The 22,552-nt window shown below is 59.3% G+C and overlaps 1 protein-coding gene across 2 annotated transcripts in view; it reads left to right on the plus strand.

Moving 5' to 3' along the window:
- Nucleotides 1-2,658: 2,658 nt before the first annotated feature.
- Angpt4 (angiopoietin 4) overlaps nucleotides 2,659-22,552 on the plus strand; it is a 28,844-nt gene continuing 8,950 nt past the window's right edge. For both annotated transcript variants that reach the window (XM_048348944.1, XM_048348945.1), the window contains exons 1-4: nucleotides 2,659-3,299; nucleotides 15,650-15,805; nucleotides 17,066-17,187; nucleotides 19,626-19,873. In XM_048348944.1, coding sequence (XP_048204901.1) covers nucleotides 2,994-3,299; nucleotides 15,650-15,805; nucleotides 17,066-17,187; nucleotides 19,626-19,873 — 832 coding nt within the window. In that variant the 5' untranslated portion in view covers nucleotides 2,659-2,993. The remainder of the gene's footprint in view (nucleotides 3,300-15,649; nucleotides 15,806-17,065; nucleotides 17,188-19,625; nucleotides 19,874-22,552) is intronic.

The following is a 22,552-nucleotide window of genomic DNA, read 5'->3' on the forward strand; positions in this document are numbered from 1 at the left end:
GGGGGGAAGGTTCTTGTCTCCCAATCAGGATGGGCTCCAACCCCCCGGAGAGCCGCACACGCAGCGCACGAGAGCCCCGCTCTCTGCTTGTGAGCCCAGTGGGTCACGCCTGTTGTCCCAGCTAGTCAGGAGGGCTGAGATCTGAGGAACACAGTTCAAAACCAGCCCATGCAGAAAAGCCCATGAGATTTCTTAGCACCAACGAAGCACCCAAGAGCCAGAAGGGGAGCTGGGGTTCAATGGTGGAGCACCAGCCTTGAGCAAAAGAGCTAAGGGACAGACTGCACCGGGGCCCTGAGTTCAAGCCCCAGGACCAGCACACATACACACAAAAGCCTTTGCTGAGGATTGTAAGCCTCACATGAAGCATGACACAGGCACCACAACACGACCTGGACACCGAGGTGGGGAGAGGCCACGTGGCCTCGGGCTGGGTGCCAGGAGATTGGCAGCCCCCCAATGCTACATATGAAGCCGCCATGCTGGAGCTGACCCTGGAGGGACCAGGTTGTACGGACACAATGGCCCCGCTGAACAGCTCCCCATCTCCTGACCCCCAGAAACTCCGAGAAAGAGTACATGATGGGTTGATTTGAAAGCCACTTAGTGTTAGGGTGATTTGTCTGCAGCCACGGAAACTGGGTGACAGGAAAGGGCAGGGGTGGCTGGACAGCCATGCTCTAGGTAGTAACTGCAGCATGTGCAAAGGCCCTGAGGTAAAGGTCTGTGCTGGAGCTAGCAGGAGGGAGTCAGCGGCTCTCCGGATCTAGGCAGGACACGGGCACGGGAGTCATGTCCGCAGGTCTCCTCTGGACAGAGCTCCTCCTTTGGTTCTCCCTGCATTCCTCCTCTGCACTAGGAATCTACCTCTACTTCCACACTGAGAGCCATTGCTGTGGCTCTGGGACAGGTGTCAACTTAAGGAAGCTAGTGGGGGATAGGAAGTCAGTGCCATTCATTCATTCATTCCTTCATTCTCTCCAACCTCAAGAGCAAAGTCCTGCCCTGTGCTAGGAGCTCTGACCCCATCCCCAGTGCTCAGAGGCTGGGAGGCCAAGGACTTCGCCCACCGGGGTGGGGGTGGAGAGACAGGCTGTAGGGTTGGCTGTGGGGTCAGGGTGGCCATTGAGATGCCCCTCTTCCCCCCAGACCCAAGTCAAGCCCTCCCAGGCTGTGTGACCTCAAGCAACTTACCCAGCTGTCCCGGGCCAGGATTGGGAAGGTAAAGCCGGTGCCAGGCTGGGGTTAATCAAGCCGCTCCCCCAGCTGTAGGGCCACCGCCCTTCACGTGTCCCTCTCTGCCCCTCCCCTGTCAGGGCTCTGCGTCCTCCTTACCTGGCCGGTCCAGGCCGTGGAGGCAGGGCTGGCCTGGGAGTGCTGAGCACACAGGAAGCCACCATCTCCTGTTCCTCTTCCGGCCAGAGCGGAGTGGAGCGGCACCTGTCCATCCCCAGCCCTGGGTCCTGGGAAAGCCCCTGCTGGTCTCGGCCCCTGGGGGTGGGGGGGAGGGGGTGGGCAGAGCCCCCCTTGGGAACTTCATCAGGATTTGGGAAACAAAAGGGAAGGGAAAATACCACAGCCATTGTCCTGGGGCTACCCCACCCTGCTCTGGGAAGACCAGCCAGGAGGAGGCATCCACCCAGCTGGCAGGCCGGAGGGCTGCCCACCCAGGAGCGGCCCCTTGGCGCCCAGGACCCCGGGGGACCAGGCCCTGCCCTGAGGAGCTTGCATTCCAGGAGGCTGACGGGGTGCTGTGCACAGTACTCATTGTCTCCCCCGCCTCAGCACCGCACAGTCTCATTCACTTCGCATTCCCCGCCAAGTGACTGGTGCTATTTTCCCCAATCGGCGGAGCAGGGCACAGAGAGGTTGAGTGACTTAACCGAAGTCACACAGCTGGTGGGTGATGGAGGGCCGATTTTTTTTTTTTTTGAGCCAGTAAACTGAATTTTTTTTTAAATCCTCCTTCCCGATCCAAGGCATGACTCATTCGCATTCCTCAGACAAAGAGCTGGGGTTGATCCTGCTTCGCAGATCGGGGTGTGGAGGCACGGAGAGGCCCACCGGCCCCGTCGAGGGTCTCCAGGCCCAGCAGGCACCGGGGAGCAAGACGTGGGAGACTGTGGTCTCTGACTGGGTGAAAGGGGACTGGCCAAGAGCCTGTGGCCACCCCACCACCCACCACCCGGCTCGGGCACAAACAATTGTGGGACAATTTCTCGTTCCTGGCACAGATACCAGCCCCGGGGCATAATGTCCCTGTCCCTCCCACCAGTCCCAGGGGAGAGGGGAGGACCCAAGCCAGCTCCACACAAGGCACCCACTGCTGTGGGCTTGGAAGGTTGCTCTGGGTCTCTAGAAAGGACTGGATTGGCAGCTTCCTCCAGCCTCACCCCTCACTCACCCCACCCCCGTCTCGGGGGTCACTCTTGTGTTCCAAGCCCTGGCTTGGAACAGAGGGGGAAAGGGGGAGGGGGCTGAGGATAGGGAGGAGGGGGCTGGGAAGGGGGAGGCCGGGGCTGAAACTTGAGAAGCCAGCCTTGGGGGGGGGGCCAGGGGGGGAGGTGGAGAAGAGGACAGAGAGGGAGGACGCTCAGATGCACGCATTTGGAGGGCTCGGCCTCGTCCTGGGTGCGGGGTGCGTGGCGGGCAGGGGTGCGGGGTTGTGTGCACGTTCCTCCCTCCCGTCTGGTGGGGAGGGACAATCAGCAGTTCCAGGCAGAGAGGGAGGCGGTGGAGGAAGGAAGGGACAGAGAGAGAGAATGAGGTGAGGGGCGTGGGGGGGGGGGGGAGTAGGAGGCGAGGCCAGCAGGAGGAAACAGGCAGTATAAATAGCCCCGGGACCCAGCTGGCGGAGAGCGGGGCCCTGTGGCCCTGGACTCGGTGGTCAGCTCCGTCCTCGGCCGGCCGTAGAGCCCCATCCTGGGTGAGGAGCAGACGCAGCCACTTCAGGTGCTCCGGCCAGACCCGCTGGGCCCTCACTCCAGCTTCCCATGCTCTCCCGGCCAGCCATGCTGCTAGGCGGCCTCCTCCTGCTGGCCACCATGACTGCCGCCCAGTGGAGGGGCCAGGAGGCCGGCCGGCGCCGCCAGACGCACCGCGTCCAGCACGGGCAGTGCAGCTACACCTTTGTGCTGCCGGAGCCCGAGCCCTGCCCGCCGGAGCCCGAGGCCTTCGGGGCCCCCAACAGCCTGCAGAGGGACCTGCCCGCCGCAGGGCTGCACGTGGGGGACTGGCAAGCCCGCCGGGTGCGGCAGCTGGAGAAGATGCTGGAGAACAACACGCAGTGGCTGCGGAAGGTACGGCCGGCCGGCACAGCAAGGGGGGGGGGGGGGCCCAGAGACGTTCCTCAGCCACAGGCGGAGGGGACTGGCCACGGTGCTGGACCGACGGACGGATGGACAGACGGACAGACAGATGGATGGAGAGATGGACGGATGGATGGATGGATGGATGGAGAGATGGACGGATGGACGGACGGATGGATGGATGGATGGATGGACAGGCAGGCAGGCAGACAGAGGGAGGATGGACGGGCGGATGGACAGGTGGATGGACGGATGGACGGGCGGATGGATGGGGATAAGAGCCCACAGGGGGCCAGGAGTGAGTCTGACGCCACACAGCAGGACTGAGTCACATTGGGACAGGAAATCAGGCTGTGTGGCAGCCATTCACTCGTTCATCTGGCAGGAATTTGCAGCGCCGGTCAGGCCGTGCTAGTGCTGGGTGTGCACAGGAGAGGGGCGTGATGTCCGGTTGTGGGCCAGTGAGGGGAAGTGGTACAAAAGCCGCATCTGCTGTATTGGCCAGTGGTGCAGATGGCCAAGGGCAAGGGGCACAGGGTGGAGGGCGCGCCATGGCCAGGCTGGCCCGGGATTGCATGAGGTTGGATCTCTGGAGAGGATGTCCACTTCCACAGGAAGTGGCATTTGAACCCAGACCACGAGGGAGGTACCATCTGCAGCTAGGGACCAGCAGAGGCAGAATGCAGGAGAGCCAGGAGTGGGGAAGGCACAGGGCAGCCACGTGGCTGTGCGATGCGGGGGGGGCAGGGAGGAGGAGAGTTAGGGCCCAAGGGAAGGCCTCTGAGGCCCCGCACCATGGCTTTTGTCCTGCCTATCACCTAACCCACCAAAAGCCAGGCGCCGGTGGCTCACTCCTGTAATCCTACCTACTCAGGAGGCTGAGATCTGAGGATCACAGTTCAAAGCCAGCCTGGACAGAAAAGTCCATGAGACTCTGATCTCTAATTAACCATCAGAACACCAGAGATAACGCTGGGGCTCAAAGTGATAGAGTGCTAGCCTTGAGCATAAACGCTCAGGGAGAGCACTCAGGCCCTGAGTTCAAGCCTCATGACCAACAAAAAATTAAAAGAGGGGCTGGGGATATGACCTAGTGGCAAGAGTGCTTGCCTCGTATACATGAGGCTCTGGGTTCGATTCCCCAGCACCACATATAGAGAAAATGGCCAGAAGTGGCGCTGTGGCTCAAGTGGCAGAGTGCTAGCCTTGAGCAAAAAAGAAGCCAGGGACAGTGCTCAGGCCCTGAGTCCAAGCCCCAGGACTGGCCAAAAAATAAAATAAAATAAAATAAAAAAGAGACCCAAGTGGGAGAGGAGAGCAGGATGGCTAGAGGAACTTGGGCTTTGTGCTGAATCGGCTGGGATAAGAAGAGCCCAGAACCGGTCAGCAAGGAGCCTAAGGCCACACAGCAAGCCTGAGCCACATGGAGCTCTGCTCCAGTGCAAGGTGCCCGAGGCCTGCTCAGGGGGGGGCCCATTCTGGAACATTCTGAGGGTGGTTGATGGTTCTACTGATGAACTCAAGGTAGCTGAGAACCCGGAGGGGGAAACATACAGGTGAGAGACCCTGAAGAACCTCCGGTCATGCGGCCATCGTTTCAGCGGACACTCGTGTCCCCTGGGTGTCCAGGTGAGAGCAGGGGGCTGCGGTGAGCGGGGCCAGCCCAGCTCTAGGGCATGTGGACAGGGAGGCCCCACATCCTGCGGGGCCCCAGCCCCTGAGTAAGAGCTATGGAGAGGAGGGGAGGCCCGGGAGACGGGGCATAGGAAGGAGATGGCACGTGGCCTTTTAGACTGCACTGGACAAGATACCAGCTTGCCCAGGGAAGCGAGTCCCCAAGTGCCTCTTAGCCTCGTGGCTTCCAAACCACTTGACTCAGGCCTCCAGTCGGTGGCAAACCGTCACTCCCTGGCACGGTGATGGTGAGTGTGCGTCCATGGGAGTATACAGTCTGTACAAGCACAAATTGAACGGAGCGTTGGGGAGGTGACACGCGGCAGTGCACGCCTGCCATCGCAGCAGCTAGCGGGCAGCAGAGGTAGCGGGAGGGTCTTGATCCAAGGCCCAGTCTCAGCCCTCTTGTCTCTGCGCCCTGCGATGACACCATCTGGTACCTGGCGGTACCCAAAGCCCCAAACGCATCATCATGACCCTCCCTCCCCCCAGTCTACTTCATGGGGGAGGTGTCTATTGGTATCTCAATTCTCGAGCTGCCTGAATCTACCTCTCATTCTATTTCTACAGCTGTTTGCCCCCAGCTGCAGGTGTTCTGTAACAGGGGGGTCCCCATGCTCCCATCTTCCCTTCACCCCAACCCTTCCATCCCTTTGCCCTTTCCCGCCTGGCTCCCACCCCACCCTCCCTCCCCTCGTCCCTTCCTGTGCCAGAGGCCTGGGAAACACTGGCATGGCTGGCATAGGTTCAACCAGATGGCTGTAAAGACAAGAAATCCGGGGTTAGAGGTGTGGCTCAGTTGGCGGGGCGCTAGCCAATGAGCAAAAGCTGTCCCAGCTCTAGGAAAGAAAAGAAAAGGGCAGATCAGAAGGTGGCAGGGCAGGGCCCTGGTGGCTCACGCCTGTCATCCTAGCTACGCAGGAGGCTGAGATCTGAAGATCATGGTTCAAAGCCAGCCTGAGCAGGAAAGTCTGTGAGACTCTTAGCTCCAATGAACCACCAGAAAACCGGAAATGGCGCTGTGGCACGAAGTGGTAGAACAGAGCGCTAGCCTTGAGCAGAAAAGCTCAGGGATCGCATCCAGGCTCTGAGGTCAAGCCCCACAACCAACAGCTACCAAAGAAGGTTGTGTTTCTGCCACGTGGTGCGGGGTGAGTCTCCGTTTCCCCAGTCACAGACTGGAGAGAAGAGCAGGGTATCTGGGGAGCTCGGCTCGCAGCGCTGCCTACTGTGCACCCGGGCTGCCCGCCTATGCGAAGGGGCGGCATGCAGGCTTGTGTTCCGCGAGGCAGTCCCTGTCCGAGCTCCCGCGCCTCTGAGCTCGGCCTTCGTCACAGGCATCCAAGGTTTGCAGGTGTCCTTGGGGCTAGAAATGTCATCCGTCCATGTTGGTGTCCTCAGGGGGTCCCAGGGCTCTGGCGTACAGACTTGGCATCCCCTTGGGCAAGGGACCCCTTGAACTGATCACAGCTGCCTTCTGGCCCTCAGCATTTGAGTCGGGGCCTGGTCATCTGGGCCTGTGCAGCCTACCGTGAAATCTGACCCACTGGCCTGGGGCCACCTAGGGGTCATTCTCCCTGGGCCTGCCACCTCCTTGGGCAGCCACAGAGCCTGAAAGAGAAACACCCCAACTCTGGAGCCCAGCTGTAAACATTCCAGCCCCAGTTCTGCACCCGCCTTGCTGGGTGAACTGGGACAGGTTGCTTCATCTCGCTGAGCCTAGGTTTCCTCACCTAGAAAATGAGGTGAGGGTGTTACCCTCCACTGGGAGGATGTAACCCCATACCCAGGAAGGCCTAGCCAGCACCAGGCACATTGTCAGTAAATGTGGGCTATTTCCACAAGGTGATCTCCCCCAAAACAGAGCCCTGAGCCTGGTGAAGTGAGCACCTTTCCTATACCCAGCTGGGACACGTGGTCTCTGGTTCTATTGAAAATCACCTCTCTCCCTCTCGCAGTGGCTCATCCTTGTAATCCTAGGGACTCGGGAGGCTGAGAGCTAAGGATCCACCCAGGCAGGACAAGTATGAGATGCTTATCTCCAACTAACAAAAAAGGAAAAAGGAAAGAAAGGAGGGGGAAGAACAGCTGTAGCACAGGTGGTAGAGCACAAGCCTTGAGCAACAAAACCGTGTCCAGGCCTTGAGTTCAAGTCCCAGTACCAGCACAAGAAAAGAGTTCAAAGGAAAGAGGAATGAAGGAAGGGAGGGAGAGAGGGAGGGAGGAAGGAAGGAAGGAAGGAAGGAAGGAAGGAAGGAAGGAAGGAAGGAAGGAAACAGATGAGGAAACTGAGGCCAGAGGGGAGGGACTTTCCAGAATCCTGCAGTGGTGATGGTCAGTCTGGGTCCTCACTTCTTCAGACTCAGAAGCAAGGGCTTAAAGAGGGGGTGTTCCCTTCTGCCCCCACATTTCCACATCCAACGCAAGACTCTTGGCATGGAGTGGGGGACCCCAGTCTCATGCTCCCTCCCCTTCTCCCTCCCGGCTTGGTGCCAATCCCTTTGCCTCTCTTCCCGGACCCTCCCCCAGCCCTCCCCCAGCAAGCCCCTGTGACTCAGGTGGGGCCATCGGTGGGCTCTGGGCCATTCACCTCCTCTGGGTGAGCAGCCATAGCCAGGAATGCTGAGTTGGGGGGACAAGGATCCCCATGGGTTGAGCACCAAGCCTCCTTCCCCCAGGCCCACTCCGTGCCTTGCTTGTGAGGCAGGGGATGAAGGCATCTGCTCCAGCCTTGGCTGTGGGAAGCACCCGGGCAAAGCCCGCGGGGGCGGCAGGTGCCCCAGAGGCTCCCCACCTGTGGCTGCCAGTCTCCCAGTTATCCAGCTCTCCCAGCCACAACGGGTCATCCTTCCCTTCCCCAGAGTCCTCCAGAATGTCCCTTGCTGTGGATCAGCCCAGTCTCGACCCCAGGCCTGGCCTACACTCTCCCCCCAAGGGCAGCCTGTCGCCCATGAGCCTCTGGAGTCCCAGGGACAGGGCATCTTGTACCTGTGGGGCCCCTATTCCCTCCATTCCATCCAGGGCTGGCTCTGGGACCACCCCACCCCCTCTCCCTCCCCCAGCAAGCCCCCAGGCCATATCCACTTCCCGGTATCCACACTGAAGACCCAGGACACAGCCCCTATGACCAGTGCTTAGCCAGCCTGAAGGGTGGGCACCTCCCCTTCTGTCCCCCAGAGCCATGCAAGCAGGGGTACGGGTCTGGGCATCGACCTCCAGACCTGGCACCGTCCCAGCCTCTTCAGTGGCCCCAGGTCCCTGACGTCAAACCCCAGAATAACTCGGCCTGGTGGCCTTCCTTGGCTGACGTGGGTCCACGGAGCCGTCGGCGGGAGCCCAGCATGGGGCCGGCCCTGGCCTGGCCGGAGACCTTCCTAAATGGACCAGGACTGCCAGCCGCCCCGGCCTCTCCCGGCTGCCCGTAAATTCTTGGCATTGTCAGCTTTCCTTTATCCAAATAAGAGGCTTGGTTTGCCGAACAAAACATCTTGGGCCTTGGATTTCCCAACCTCGCCTGGCTCCTCGCTGAGCAGTTGCTCTGGGGGACAGGGAGGAGCAAACGGCTGCTTTGCTTGAAGGACCAGGATGCTTTCTTTTTTCTTTCCAAAAAGGGCCTGGAAATGGCTGGCCCAGATGCCCTTGGCCCCCAGATGCCCGGCTGCCTGGTGCCTGGGTGAGGCTGGAGTCCGGCTGTGGCCACGGGGCCCAGGCCTGAACCCATCCACATGGCTGGCTGGGCTGTCCTCGGGGCAGGTCCATGTGCCTCTGCCCTCCCCTCCGGAGGGAGGGTGTGCACAGGTGTCGTCATCATTGTTGTCATCCTCCTTCTCCTCCTCCTCCTCCCCGTGCCTGGTGCATAGAAGGTGCCTTTCAATATCTGCTAAGTATTTAGAATGGTCCTGCCTTCTGTCCAACCCTTACCCCTCATGGATGGGTGCCCCATATCTGTCCCGGATGACAGGGCCGCAGGGAGAGGTGAGGGGTGCCAGGGGAGGGGTGGGGGCACAGTGAGGGCCCCCAGGAACAAAGCAGACAAGAACATGGCACCGGTAGAGAGCAGAGCCCCGTGACCCTTCACGGTTGAGCCCCATCTGGGAAGCCTTGAGACCGCCACAGGCACAGAAAGGAAGCAGCCAGCAAAGACAGGAGCAAGCCCCCTCCCCTCCCCCACTCCCTGGCCCAGTGGTCCAGGCTGAGGGACTCTGGCAACAGCTGGAAGCTTCCAGATGCTGCTGGGGAGCTCAGCCCTCCCAGAGCACCCCTGACCCCAGCCTCTCCAGCCTGGCTCCCTGCACCACTTACACCGCTGCCCCGAGCCCTGACCTAGAAGAAAAGCTCCACAGTGAGGGAGACGCCAAGGGGGCGGCATGCAGTGGGGGCAAGGCGGACGATCGCAGCCCATGTGGGCCCTGAGAACCAGAGGAAACCTGGGGCAAGGCAGAGAGAAGCCAGAGCCCCACGCTGTCAGACTCCCAGGACACAGAAAGCTGGCCTCTTTGTTGAAATGAGGATGGCCGGTGGGGGAGATGTGGTTTGCCAGACTCGAGGAGAAGGCACCAGAAGCAGGCAAGGCCCAAGGCCTGCAGACTCTGTGAAAGCAGCATAATGGTCATCTGTTGTGTCGTCGTGAGTTTCTGGGGTTTGGGCTTCAGGAATGCCTTGATCAAGCAGCTCTGCTGTGGGCTGGAGTGGGTGGCACACTCCGCAGCAGCCGGGGTCACTCATCCGCAGCCTTGAACCCCGAGAGGGTCTGTGCTGGCTGTGGGGGAGCCTGTGCTCCCCCCCCCCCACCCCGTGGGTCTCTTGCCAGGGTGGCTTGAACATCCTTAGCACATCATGAGGCCTCATCATGACGGCCTCGATCGTGGGCAGGCAGTGCCAGTCTCCTGTCCCCACGGGAGAGGGCTACTTGGATGTGCTGACCCACGCGGTGACCAGAGTGGACGACTGTGGTCTTGGGCTTTGAACTCTGCCCCTGACAAGCCAGGCGACTTGGGCGAAGGGCACATATTCCGGGCACCTTCTTTTGCTCATCTGGAAAATGGGCATGGGAGAGCCAAGGCTACCAGAGCTGGATGTGTGGGCTCCTTGGGGTCACACTGGGCACAAGTGGCATTTCAGACCTCTTTTGGGGGACACAGGTCTGTGCTGACTGCTGGCAGCGAGTGTTGGGTGCATTTCTAGAACCTTCCTCCAGCAGACACACACCTACACTGGGCCTCACCCTCTCTTCATTCTCCTGCCTTCAAGGTCCCTGCTGGTATTTCTCTCTTTTTCTTTTTTTTTTTTTTTTTTTTTTTTTTTTTTTTTGGCCAGTCCTGGGCCTTGGACTCAGGGTCTGAGCACTGTCCCTGGCTTCTTCCCGCTCAAGGCTAGCACTCTGCCACTTGAGCCACAGCGCCGCTTCTGGCCGTTTTCTGTATATGTGGTGCTGGGGAATCGAACCTAGGGCCTCGTGTATCCGAGGCAGGCACTCTTGCCACTAGGCTATATCCCCAGCCCCATTTCTCTCTTTTTCTATGCTGCCCCTGCCCTCCCTGGCCCTCCGCTCCTGGGCCTCCTTGGCTTCCTGTCCCTCCTGGGTCTTGCCCCTCCGGGAGGCCCCAGTCCATTTCTAGCTGCCAAATGCGTCCCCGGCGCAACTGCAGTATCCCTTCCACTAAACCTCCCACAGACACAGTGGGGACCAGGCCTCGAGGGGGTGAGCAGGCCAGGCCGGGGAGGGAGCCCCTCACCCCGGGGGAAATGCAAGCGTCACAATCCACCGAGATGGCAGAAGGCTTGTGAAGAAAGCCGGGAGGACCTCATGATACGGTCACGGGTGGAGAGCAGAAGTAGCCATGTGACCAGAGTGAGAGGTCCCAGGGAGGCAGCTGGAAGAAGCGGGGGGCTGCCCGTGTGTGTTGGGGCACACGGCTGGCAAGTCTCTGGCTCCTGTGGTCATCTCTCTGCAGAGCTCAGGGCCCCGCTCCTTCAGCCAGGGTAGAAACCGGCCATGGGGCTTGGAGATTAGAGGACAAATCACAAGCATGCACCACGGCCCAGGGCTCGCCCAGCGGCAGGTGAGCTGAGCACCCGGATGGCCTGGCACGAACAGCGCATGCGCAACTGTGCCCAGCGTCTCCCCACCAGCCGCCTCAAGCCGCCCCCCCCCCCCCGCCCCACACACACACTCAGGGTCTGAAGGAGCAGTGCCGTAGGCTGGGACAGGCAGGAAGGAAAGACTCTTCTTGGTTTTCATTTCATTCCTTCTGGGTTCTTGGAATTTCAAACAATGTGTTTATTCTATTCATTCAAAGAAGTTAAAAGTTACAAAAACTTGACATTTAAATCAACACACACACACACACACACACACACACACACACACACACAGAGCCAGAAAGCTTCTTTTTTTTTTTTTTGCCCCATTTTGCATTGCTCTGCACCAGATGCAGCCATTTGCATCTAACTATAGTCCCTGCCACGTCACTGTCCTGACCCAGGCCTCAGTTTCCCCGGTGAGACAGAGTGGCTGGGGGCTGAGAGGTCTGAGGAGGTCCCACAAGTCCTCCAGGCCTCCCCAGTTACCATGAGGGTACACTGGCTCAGAGCTCCATCACCCCACCATTTCCCCACGTCCAGCCTGGGCTCAGCCGGAGCCTTCGCATGAGCCGCACCCCAGTTCCCATCACCCCCCCTATCCACGGGAGGCCTGGCTGGGACCATGACCTCGTTGCATTCCCAATGCAAAGCTTGTTTTCTGGGAAGGGATCTCTTAACAATAAATTAATCATAATAACAATCATAATACTTTGCAAAAGCCTCGCTTGCTAGGCAATGCATAGCGGGCCTGACTGTGGTTCCGACCAGCTACCGGACCTCGGTTACTGGGACCTGCCGGGGTACGTGTGCTGCAGCACTGCAGGGTTTTGGAAATGGAGGTCACGGCCATGTGAGGTGGTGCATGTCTGTAATCCCAGCACTGAGGATCCAGAGGCAAGAGGCTCATGAGATTAAGACCAGATGAGAGCCTGAGTTATGGAAATACACTGGGGGTCAAGGGGTTGAGCGTTAGCGTTGAGCACAAAGAGGCTCAGAGACAGCGCTCAGGCCCAGAGTTCAAGCCCCAGGACTGGCAAAAATAAAATGAAATAATAGAAAGAAGCCTGAGTTACATAGCTTACACAAAAGCAAACAAAGAAAACAACGATTGCTTGGGGCGCTGCTCAGTGGCAGAGCCCTTGGCTGGTTTGAGCCAGGCCCCAGTGATAGAATAATGATGGTGATTGACGTGCCCAGATACATATACAGAGGGAACAAATCGACGTAAGGCATCGCTACCGATACTGGAGCTTGAACTCAAGGCCTTGAGCTCACTTGGTTGGTTTACTAGGCTGGTGCTCCACAGCTTGAGCCAGACCGCCAGCAGGGATTTTGGTTGATGGGCTGGGAGATGGAATCTGAGGGCTTTTCTGCCCCAGATCACTTCATCCCAATAGCAGTCCTCTGGATCTCAGCCTCCTCAACAGCTAGGAATACAGGTATGAGTCACCGGCCCCGTGGTCGCCATCACCCAGACATGTCATGCAATGTCATGCGTGGGTTACGTAACCCTGCCCCAGGCTGTTCACACAGATTCCCGAAGGCTTCTGACAACCCCAGAGGGTAGGGGCGATGATTCTCACCGCTTCAGGAAAGAGGCTGAGTGAGGTAGAGGGATCTACCTGTCTCTCTGTTTATATCTGCATGGACAAATGCTTTCCCAATCATGAACCAAGCGCACCAGAAAAGACTTGCAGAGGCAGGGCGCAGGGGCTCACGCCCGTCATCCTAGCAACTCAGGAGGCTGAGCTCTGAGGATTGCAGTTCAAAGCCAGCAGGGGCAGAAAAGCCCCTGTGAGACACTTACCTTCAATGAACCACTCAAAAACCCGAAGTGGCGCTGGCGCTGTGGCTCAATGTGGTAGAGCACTAGCCTTGAGCAGAAGACAGCACCCAGGCCCCGAGTTCAAGCCCCATGACCACCAACAACAAAAAGATGGAGGGGTGGGGCAGGGAGGGCAGACCCCACTCCCTGTGTGGGGCCTAAGAACCCTCAATATGAGGGTGATGGAAAAGGAAGGGTAAGAACAGCGGATCCCAGCTCAAGTGAGACCCCATACTGAACCCCACCCCACCCCCTCCCCCTTCAGCTGGGCCAGGCCCACCCCCACCACCCCAGCCCCAGCCCAGCTGGCCTGGATTATGCGTCCCAAGGTCCACACGGGTGGGCCGGCTCGGCAAATCGGGTGATGGAAGCCAGCTGTCGGTGGCCCGTGCCTCAACTCTCCACTGTGGCCACAGCAAGTGGGGGACCCTACGGGGGGGGGGGGGCAAGCTGTGGAAGGGCAGCCCACGCCTGCACACCTGGGGAAGGCCCAGGCGGGGTACGAGCACTGAGGTGCCAGGCTGATGGGGCAGGTACCTCAGGCCAGTCTCAGGACATCCCCTCTCCTCCTGGATGCGGCCTGGATACTCTGCTTCCTTCCATGTTCCAGGAGGATCAGGGCACCCTGTCAAAGCCTGAGACCAGGCTCCACACGGCTCCCCTGCCCCCCACCCAGGGGTCAGCCACAGGGCCCCGACGGCTGAGGTTCAGCGAGGGTTCAAAAGACAAAGCCCGGAACCGGGCACCAGTGACTCACACCTGTCATCCTAGCTACTCAGGAGGCTGAGATCTGAGGATTGCGGTTCAAAGCCAGCCCGAGCAGGAAAGTCTGTGAGACTCTTATCTCCAATGAACCACCAGGAAACGGGAAGTGGAGCTCCAGGGTTAGAGCTCTAGCCTTGAGCACAAAAGTTCGAGAACAGGAGCTCAAGCTCCACAACCAACAAGGAGGAAGAGGGGAAGGAGAAAGAGGAGGAAGAGGGGGAGGAGAAAGAGGAAGAAGAGGGGGAGGAGGAGGAGGAAAAGGAGGGGGAGGAGGGGGGGAGGAGGAAGAGCCAGGTGCTGGTGATCCATACCTGTAGTACCAGTTACTCGGGAGGCTAGATCTGAGGATCATAGCTCAAAGTCAGCCTGGGCAGGGAAATCCATGAGACTCTTACCTCCAATTAAACACACACACACACACCCCACTGGGGAGCTGTGGCTCAAGTGGTAGAGCTCCATTCTAAAGAGGAAAAAGCTCAAGGATAGTGCCCATGCCCTGCATTCAAACCCTGGTACCAGCCCCCCTTCCCCAAAGAAAATAAGAGGTCAAAAAAAGAAAGAAAGAAGAGCCACTGTGTGGAGACAGAGGAATGCCCAGGAACCTGTGGGTGACAGCCGAGCCGGGGTAGGGCTGCAATCCCCTGGGGATCTGAGCTCACAGCTCCCTTCTCAGTAACAAAGTAAAGGCCACAGAGCACCTGGGCACGCAGCAATTGTGATCCACATTCCCCCCAGTGTGCCCCACTCAGAGGCAAATGTGCTCAAAGATGACCTCTAGCCAATGGCAGCATTGCACCTGCAACCTCCTCTGGGGGTTCACCATGAGAGGGTCTTCCTCCCTGGGGCCAGGGGGGAGAAGGGAGGAGGAAAGGGGAGCAAGTGGGAGGGGAGCCGAGGCCCAGGACCATTGACATGGAAGAACCCCTCCTCCCCCAGCCAAGATCACCATGGCCCTCCTTCCTCCTCAGGGAGCCCCAGTCTTCCCAGAGCCCTATTGGGCCTCCTGCAAGCCAAGGGCCAGGCCAGGTGGTGGCTGGAGGCCAGCGTGTGTGCACGTGTGCACATGTGCGTGTGTGTGTGTGTGTGTGTGTGTGTGCATGTGGGGGGGGGAGGTCCAGCTCTCTGCCCCAGGCACTGAGAACCTTTGCAACTCAATGGTGGCCGCGTGCCAGCCAGCCCAGCTCTGGGGAAGGTGGGCTCCTGAGCACAAGGGCCCCAGAGCCCCGGGTCTGGGCTCCGGGACTAGGCAGACACAGGACACATGTCCCCTGAGTAGATCACAGATCTAGGCAGGAGGAGGTGTGTGCCCACCAGGGAAGGGACATGAGACGGGGAAGGCTACACTCTGACCCCTGTTGCTCCCCTTTTTCCATGAGGTCAGTGAATATGTTTTTTGACCTGTGACTGTGTGCAAAGCACGGCCATGAGCAAGCCAAATTCCTAGCTGTGTGGAGCTGATCTTCTAGAGGAACGAGATCAGAGCCGAGAGACAGATGCCTAGCATGCAGTCAGGAGGTCCTAAGTATGTGCAACGTCATGAGGACAAGGGTAGGGGCAGGAGAGGGAATACAGAGGAAACAGCGGGTGCAAAGGCCCTGAGGTGGGCTGGAGCTTGCTGTCCTCGAGGCATTGTATCAGGAGTGAAATGAGGGGGGAAGAGGAAGGCAGGAGGACAGGGGAGGGGAGCCACCTGGGGAGACCCCGTGGTGGAGGGAGGTACAGCCAGGACTTGTGTTTTTCCTCTGGGTGCGGTGGGAACCCCTGGAGGCATCGAGTAGCAGCGGGCTGTGTCTTGGGATCCCTCTGGCTGCCACTGGGTGGAGGGCAGACCATTGGGGGGACAGGGGCAGAGGTAGAAAGACGGGGAGATGGGCAGTGGAGTGGGCCAGCCAGCCACAGGCCAAAGCCCCTGTGCCTTCTGTGGAGATGCCCAGGAGGGAGGGCAGGCCTGGGTGACCCCGGCTCACAACTCCTTGCCCCCCTCCCCCCCCAGCTGGAGCGGTCCATCCAGACAAGCCTGAGGTCAGAGCTGGCCCAAGCCCAGCAGCACATAGTTCAGAACCAGACAGCCACCATGCTGGAGCTGGGCACCAACCTCCTGAACCAGACCACGGCCAAGACCCGCAAGCTGAGTGACGTCGAGGCCCAGGTAACCTCATGGGGGGCCGAGGGCGGCTCACGGGCCATGGAGCTTCACCTCTGCCCCTGGGGAGGCCAGGGCCTCTGACCCTGCGGGAGATCGTGGCCTCTCTGGACCTGTAGCCACCTGCCTGCGCCCTCCTCACCTTACCACTTGACCTCCTCCCAGCCCCAGAGGGGCAGGGGGCCTCCGCAGTGTAGGAGCTGTGCCGAGGGTGCCCCATGGGGGAGATGGACCCCGCAGGAGGACTTCTGAGGACTCCAGGGGCTGGGTGGAGGACTGAGAGGGTGGGAACTCATGAGTGGCAGGCAGGCCGGCCTATCTTTGCTGACCTGCTATGCCTCAAACACCATCAGAGACCCAGCCCCTGCCCCTGGTTGATAACGGGCATCTCGTGCCACACCCGACCCACAGCTTGCCGGGGAAGCAGGCAGGAGCAGCATCCCACCTGTGGTAGCACTGCAGAGCGACGGGGGGGGGGGGGGGGAGCCGCTGTCCAAACAGCAAAGCCAGGAAGGACAGAGGGGAGTGAGGACTGGGGCTAGGTAACTGGGGAGAGGGGGCCAGACAGGGAGACTAGCAATGCAAAGGCCCAGGGGTGAGACCAGGTCCACAGTTCCGGGAAAGAGAAGGGTGAAGGGCGGGAAAGGGCAGGGAGGGGCTGGCACCTGGCAGGCTTTGTTTTGTTTTTGTCAGTCAAGGTGCTTGAACTCAGCGGGCTGGCCCTGAGCTCGTTTTTGCTAAAGCCTAGTGCTCTACCACTTGGAGCCACAGCTCCACTTCTGGTGTTCTGGTGGTTCATTGGAGATAAGAGTCTCATGGGGACTTTTCCTGCCCTGGCTGGCTTTGAACTGTGATCTTCAGGTCTCAGCCTCCTGATAGGATTACAAGTGAGAGCCACCAGCGCCTGGCAGGTTTTGAAAGGCCACCTTAAGCTGGGAAGGAGCAAGGGACCCTGGAATGCAGGACCAGAGCTGGGCCTGGGAGGGAAGGAAGGGGCTTGGAGAGCTTGGGGCAGTGCCTGCTGATGGCTCGGGGGTGGGACTCAAGGGAATTCCTCCTGGGGTCCAGGCAGCAGGACACGGTTACTGCCAAGGGCAGTGAGGGGGGAGGGCAAATTAGGAGGCAGATTGTAAGCTCAGGAAGGGAGGGAGGGCCCAGGAACTAGTGGCTTGGAGGGTGGCAATAGGTCAGCAGGTCTCAGAAGCGGCTGCTGGCCAGGGCCCCTACAAGGCTCGTGCAGTCCCCACACCCTGGGTGCCGGGGCAGGTCCTGAACCAGACATCCCACATGGAGATCCAGATGCTGGAGACCTCGCTGTCCACCAACAAGCTGGAGAAGCAGCTGCTCCTGCAGGGCCACGAGTTGCACCGGTTGCAGGGCCGAAATAGGTGAGTGCCGGAGCCAAGTCCATCTGGGATCCGGCCTAGGCTCGGACTCCAGCATGGAGTTTCAGGATGGCCCCAGAGTCCCCGAGCGAAAACTAGGGCTCGGGCTGGGCCTGCACCAGCTCCAGTCTCAAGTTCATGTGCATGGACGGTGGGGACCAGACATGGCCGTGCTCTGGGACAAGGAAAGGTGAGGGGTCACTGTGAGGGCCTAGCACCGAAGCTGGGACTGGGCCAGCACAGGGTGAGGTCGAAACCCAGACTTGGAGTTCAGAGAAGCTGGGGGTGGGGGTGAGTGCAGCAGTGGGGGCCGGCCCAGTCAAGCACAGAGCCTGGCTCTGCAGCATTGGGTGGGAGCAGAGAACAGGCACTTTCCTGGGGCTAGGGACGCCTTCATCCATCCATCCTTCCTTCCTTTGCTCTTTCTTCCCCTTTCTCTCTCTCTCTGTCTCTCTTCCTTTCTTTCCATACCAGGAATCAAACCCAGGGTCTTTCACATGGTAGACAAGTGCTCTGCCACTAAGCTATATCCCCATCCCTTGAGTTTTCTGAGACAAAGTCTCACCCTATCGCTCGGGCTGCTTCACCTGCTGGGATGACAGGTGTGCATCCACACACCTTCCCCTCTCCCTTTCTTTATATGTTAACCATTCCATTCCATGTGTACCGAATTGTCCTGTACATTTTCGATCGGCTTTGGCTTTGTGTGAATAAGCAAAGCTGGCCCCGTGCACCTGCCTCTTCCCTGTACTCGCTCCTCATCTGCACTGCTAGGTCTGCAAATGTATAAGACACCTGGCCACTTCCTTCCAAGTACCGATGGGAAGCAGTCATGGGGTACAGAGAAAGCAGAGCGACCTGGCCTCCGGGGCGGATTGTTATCTGAGTGTGGAGCTGAGTAGGGCCCAGCCTGCCAAGGTCAAGCGTGACGGGAAGCAGAATGTTGAACAAAGCACAGCCTGGCCTGGCTGGCGGGACATTAAGGTCCTCACATTGCTGGGCCAGCAGCAGCATGTGAGGCCTAGCAGTCAGCCTCCCCACCCAGACCTGGGTGCAATTAATAACCACAATTACTCTTCCTGCACCCTAAGGTCCTGATGACCCTGGGGTCAGAGACACTATCCATCCACCAAACTGCTTGGTGTCAGATGTCCAGAGCACGGTGTCTGAAGTGTGTCTGTAATAAGCCCTTCCCCACCCCACCTCCTGAGCCCGGGCACCGTTCTAGAACCTGAGTGTGCGCTGTTCTCCTGCTCCCTGCATCTTTATTTTGTTTTGTTTTTTTTGCCAGTCCTGGGCCTTGGACTCAGGGCCTGAGCACTGCCCCTGGCTTCTCTTTGCTCAAGGCCAGCACTCTGCCACTTGAGCCACAGTGCCACTTCTGGCCGTTTTCTATATATGTGGTGCTAGGGAAATCGAACCCAAGGCTTCATGTACATGAGGCAAGCACTCTTGCCACTAGGCCATATTCCCAGCCCTCTGCTCCCTGCATCTTAGAGAATTCCTGTAGGCAGCCCGTGGATCTTGTCCAGGTCTGAGGAATGGCCTCCAGGACCCCTCCAGGCCCTTCCCTCGGCCCTGGGTACCCCTTCTGCTCCAACCCTGGCCCTGGAGCACCCCCCCAGGAACCAGCGGTGCCGAAGCTCTCCTGTCCTTGTCATGCCGCCAACAGAGATCTTGGATCTGGGTCAGGCACTCCTGACAGACACCAGAAACACCGACAGAAGTGAGCAAGCAGACCCTGGGGGCTGAGACACACCCCCGGCTCTTAGGAATATGCAAATGTGCACAGAAAGGCTTAGGAAATATGCCATCCTTCCTACTGCACTTTGTTCCATTAGTTGGGAAGGTTCTAGAATAGTATGGCCTGTCACTCCTTCTCTCCAATGTCCCTTTGTCTCCTAAGCCTTTTTGCTTATTACAATGGCAAAGACCTGCATCCGATAAAACGTGTAGGGAGCCTGTTCTCCCCACACCCGGGGCAGCCTTCCAACTTTGTACAAAACCTTCTCCCCCCCTTCCCCTCCGGGGGTGCAACCCCAACAAGGGGGGACAGCAGAACAGGACAGACTTTGCCAGTCCTGGCTGGTGGACGGCAAGGCCGATTAGTTTGTCTCATTTACAAGGCGTGTCCATCTGTGTCCCTTGTCCCCGGGGCATGCTGCCCCAGACCCCTTAGAAGATACCCCAAGAGTGGACTTTGGGGTTGCTGTATTTCTGGGCTTTGATGGTGGCTACCTGGCTGATGGTGTCTGCCTGCTCCCTGAGCTCCCTCTCCCACCTTCCTCTGGGATCAGCCCCTCCCTGCTCTGTCCCTGCCCACTGTGTGGCTGGGAACAGCACTCTCCACCTCTAGGAGTCTGCGCATGTCTGTGTGGCAGAGTCCACCCGAGGGAACCCGGTGTGAGTACCGCTGGGCCCTGTGTCTCCCCCACCCCCAGCGCCCTGGAGACCCGGCTGCAGGCCCTGGAGACGCAGCAGCGGGTGGAGCTGGCCAGCCTCCGGGACCAGAGGGAGCGGCTGCGGCACCAGCTGGGCCTCCAGAGCGGAGCCCTGGCGGGCCTCGAGCGCAGCCTGCGCGCCCTGGGTGGCAACGCCAGCTCCCTGCAGCGTGCGCAGCGACAGCTGGTGGACTTCGTCCAGCGCCTGGTGCACATGGCCGCCCAGGGCCAGGGCCCCCAGGAGCTAGGTACGCTGGGAGGGGAAGGAGGGAGGCCGAGGGAGAGGGAGGGAAGGAGACCCCATTACCATCCAGGGAAAGGCCCTGCCCTACTCCAGCCATCCACGCAGAAGCCAATCCTGACTCCATCCCCTGGGTCCGTCCGTGGGTGACAGGGGACCTGGCCTGTCTCCCCAGGGCTTTGTGGGAGGTTCGGATAATAACGTGATCAACAGCGGCTAAACCAGCAAGTGTGGGTTTCAGGGTGTATCCTGCGCCCCGATTGCCTGGCTTGCCCTCTGGCTCCCAGAGCAAGGGGAGAAGTTGTGAGCAATGCACCCCAAGGGCTTCTCTCCCACCACCTTACCCCCGAGCCCTACCCGGGGTCCCCTGGCCTCTGCTGAGGAAGGGCTTGTTGGGGTCTACTCAGCACCGGGGCCTAGCGGGTGAGGGGGGAAAGGCTCTGCCTGGCCCAGACCCCTCCTTTCAGTCAGCACCCCTCAAATCCCACTGTGATGGGGGCAGGGGGAAATACTGCTCATGCAGAAACCCAAACTCCCCTCCCTATACATGCACGAGATGAGTGCATGCGTGTGTGTGTGTGCATGCGCGTGTGTACCAGTATTGGGGTTTGAACTTAGGACCTAACACTCTTCTCACTTGGCTTTTTTAATTTCAAGGCTAGTGCTCTGCCTCTTGAGCCACAGCTCTACTTCCAGCTTTTTTTTTTTTCTGGTAGTTTAGTGGAGATAGGAGTCTCACAGACGTTCCTGCCAGAACTGGCTTCAAACCATGATCCCCAGATCTCAGCCTCCTGAATAGCTCGGGTTACAGGCGTGAGCCACTAGGGCTCCACTAGACTCCCGGCTCTTGCCAGCAGGCTGCTTCCTCAGAGAGCAAGAGACCTGCTTCTCAGCTGAGTGCCTGCTCTGTGAACAGCCTTCCAGAAACTTCCTCACCTCAGAAGGCCCTCAGGACTATGCAGAGGACAGGGGACCTTAACCTGAGGCCAGGAGGGACACAGCAAGGATTTGGGCCCATGAGACATTTTTGGGGGAGCCAGACTGGGGGGCCAAGAGTGAAGAATGGCTTGGTGAGAGAGGCCTAGGAAGGCCTGCTGCCCCGGGGAAGTTTCTTTAGGACACAAGATATTGAGCCATAGGGAGGGGTCCAGGCACCATGGCCACTGGGGACTTGGGGCTTTCCTGCTGTGGTTCCACCCCAAGTCCAGCCAGCCCAAGGCGGGAGGAGTGGACGCCATCCAAACCACAGGCTGTGGAGTGACCAGGACCGGCTGCAGCTGCACGTGGTTCCTGGCAGCAGGGCCACGGCCTCTGAATGAGTTCCATGCGTGTGGCCCTGCCAGACACCTCTCCCAGGAACCCCTGCTTCAGGCATCGGGGAGTGGAGTTCAGAGGTCAGAGGGACAGAGACGCAGGTGGACATGATGCCAGCAGTGTCCATCCGTCAAGGGTGCCTCTTTGTGCAGCCTTCCCTAGACTCAGCTGTGGAGACCAGAGACAGGAGTAGTAGGAAGAACCGGAGTTCAAATCCTGGCTCCTTTACTTACCTACAACTAGGGCTTTGCATGGCTACTTCTCAAGGCCTCCACTTTCCTCATGTATGACACGAGGAGAGCAGTCTCCCTGAGCCTCTCACAGGGAGGGAGGTGAGACCGTCCTTAGGTGCCTGCCTGCCTGCCCAGAGCTATTGGGTTCCACAGCCCAAAGCCCCGGTTGGGGGAATACCGTGGGTTCAATTCCCCAGCACCACATATACAGAAAATGGCCAGAAGTGGCGCTGTGGCTCAAGTGGCAGAGTGCTAGCCTTGAGCAAAAAGAAGCCAGGGACAGTGCTCAGGCCCTGAGTCCAAGGCCCAGGACTGGCAAAAAAAAAAAAAAGGATCATTCTAATGGAACCAAGCCACCTGTTTGTCAACAGTCACTGAGCCGTGGTGGAGTCCAGTCCAAGAAAAGAAACACAGGCCCTGGGTCAGTTCCCAGGGGGGCTGAGAGAAGGGGCCTCTGCCCTGGGCTGTGGGGTGAGCCTGATGACCCTCCCCCAGGGAGCGCCACAAAGGGACAGCACACCAGGGCCAGGCACAGCGGGTTCAGGTTCGGGTTCAGATTCGGAAGGCATCCACTCCTCCCACCTTGGGCTGCTGGACTCAGGGTGGAGCCACAGCAGGGAGCTGAGCTCAGGAGGCTGAGCACTGAGACTGGGATTCAAAGCCAGCCCAGGCAGGGAAGTCCAAGAGACTCTTATCTCCAACAAACTACCAAAAAAGCCAGAATGGCGCTGTGGCTCAAGTGGTAGAGTACAAAGAAGCTCAGGCCCTGAGTTCAAGCCCCAGGACTGGCAAAAAAGGAAGAAGAGGAGGAGGAGGAGGAGGAGGAGGAGGAGGAGGAGGAGGAGGAGGAGGAGGAGGAGGAGGAGGAGGAGGAGGAGGAGGAGGAGGAGGAGGAGGGGGGAAGCTCTGCTCACCTGGCTGGGTGCCCTTGGATCTGTTTCCTGGTACAGGCCGTGCCTAGTTGGAGTTCTGGCTCCAAGCACTACATCCCCAATAGCCAAAAGGCCTGTTCCCAGGCTTCCTCTCTGCAACCACTGCTCTGGTCTTGCCAGAGTGCTCTTCCTCCATCCAGTGCTCAGGGCTCCTCAGCCTGGCATTCAGGGTCCCCTGACCCTGCTAGAACATGGGCTCCTCCATGC

The sequence above is a fragment of the Perognathus longimembris genome, chromosome 6 (assembly GCF_023159225.1).
Source record: "Perognathus longimembris pacificus isolate PPM17 chromosome 6, ASM2315922v1, whole genome shotgun sequence".
Classification (NCBI taxonomy): domain Eukaryota; kingdom Metazoa; phylum Chordata; class Mammalia; order Rodentia; family Heteromyidae; genus Perognathus; species Perognathus longimembris.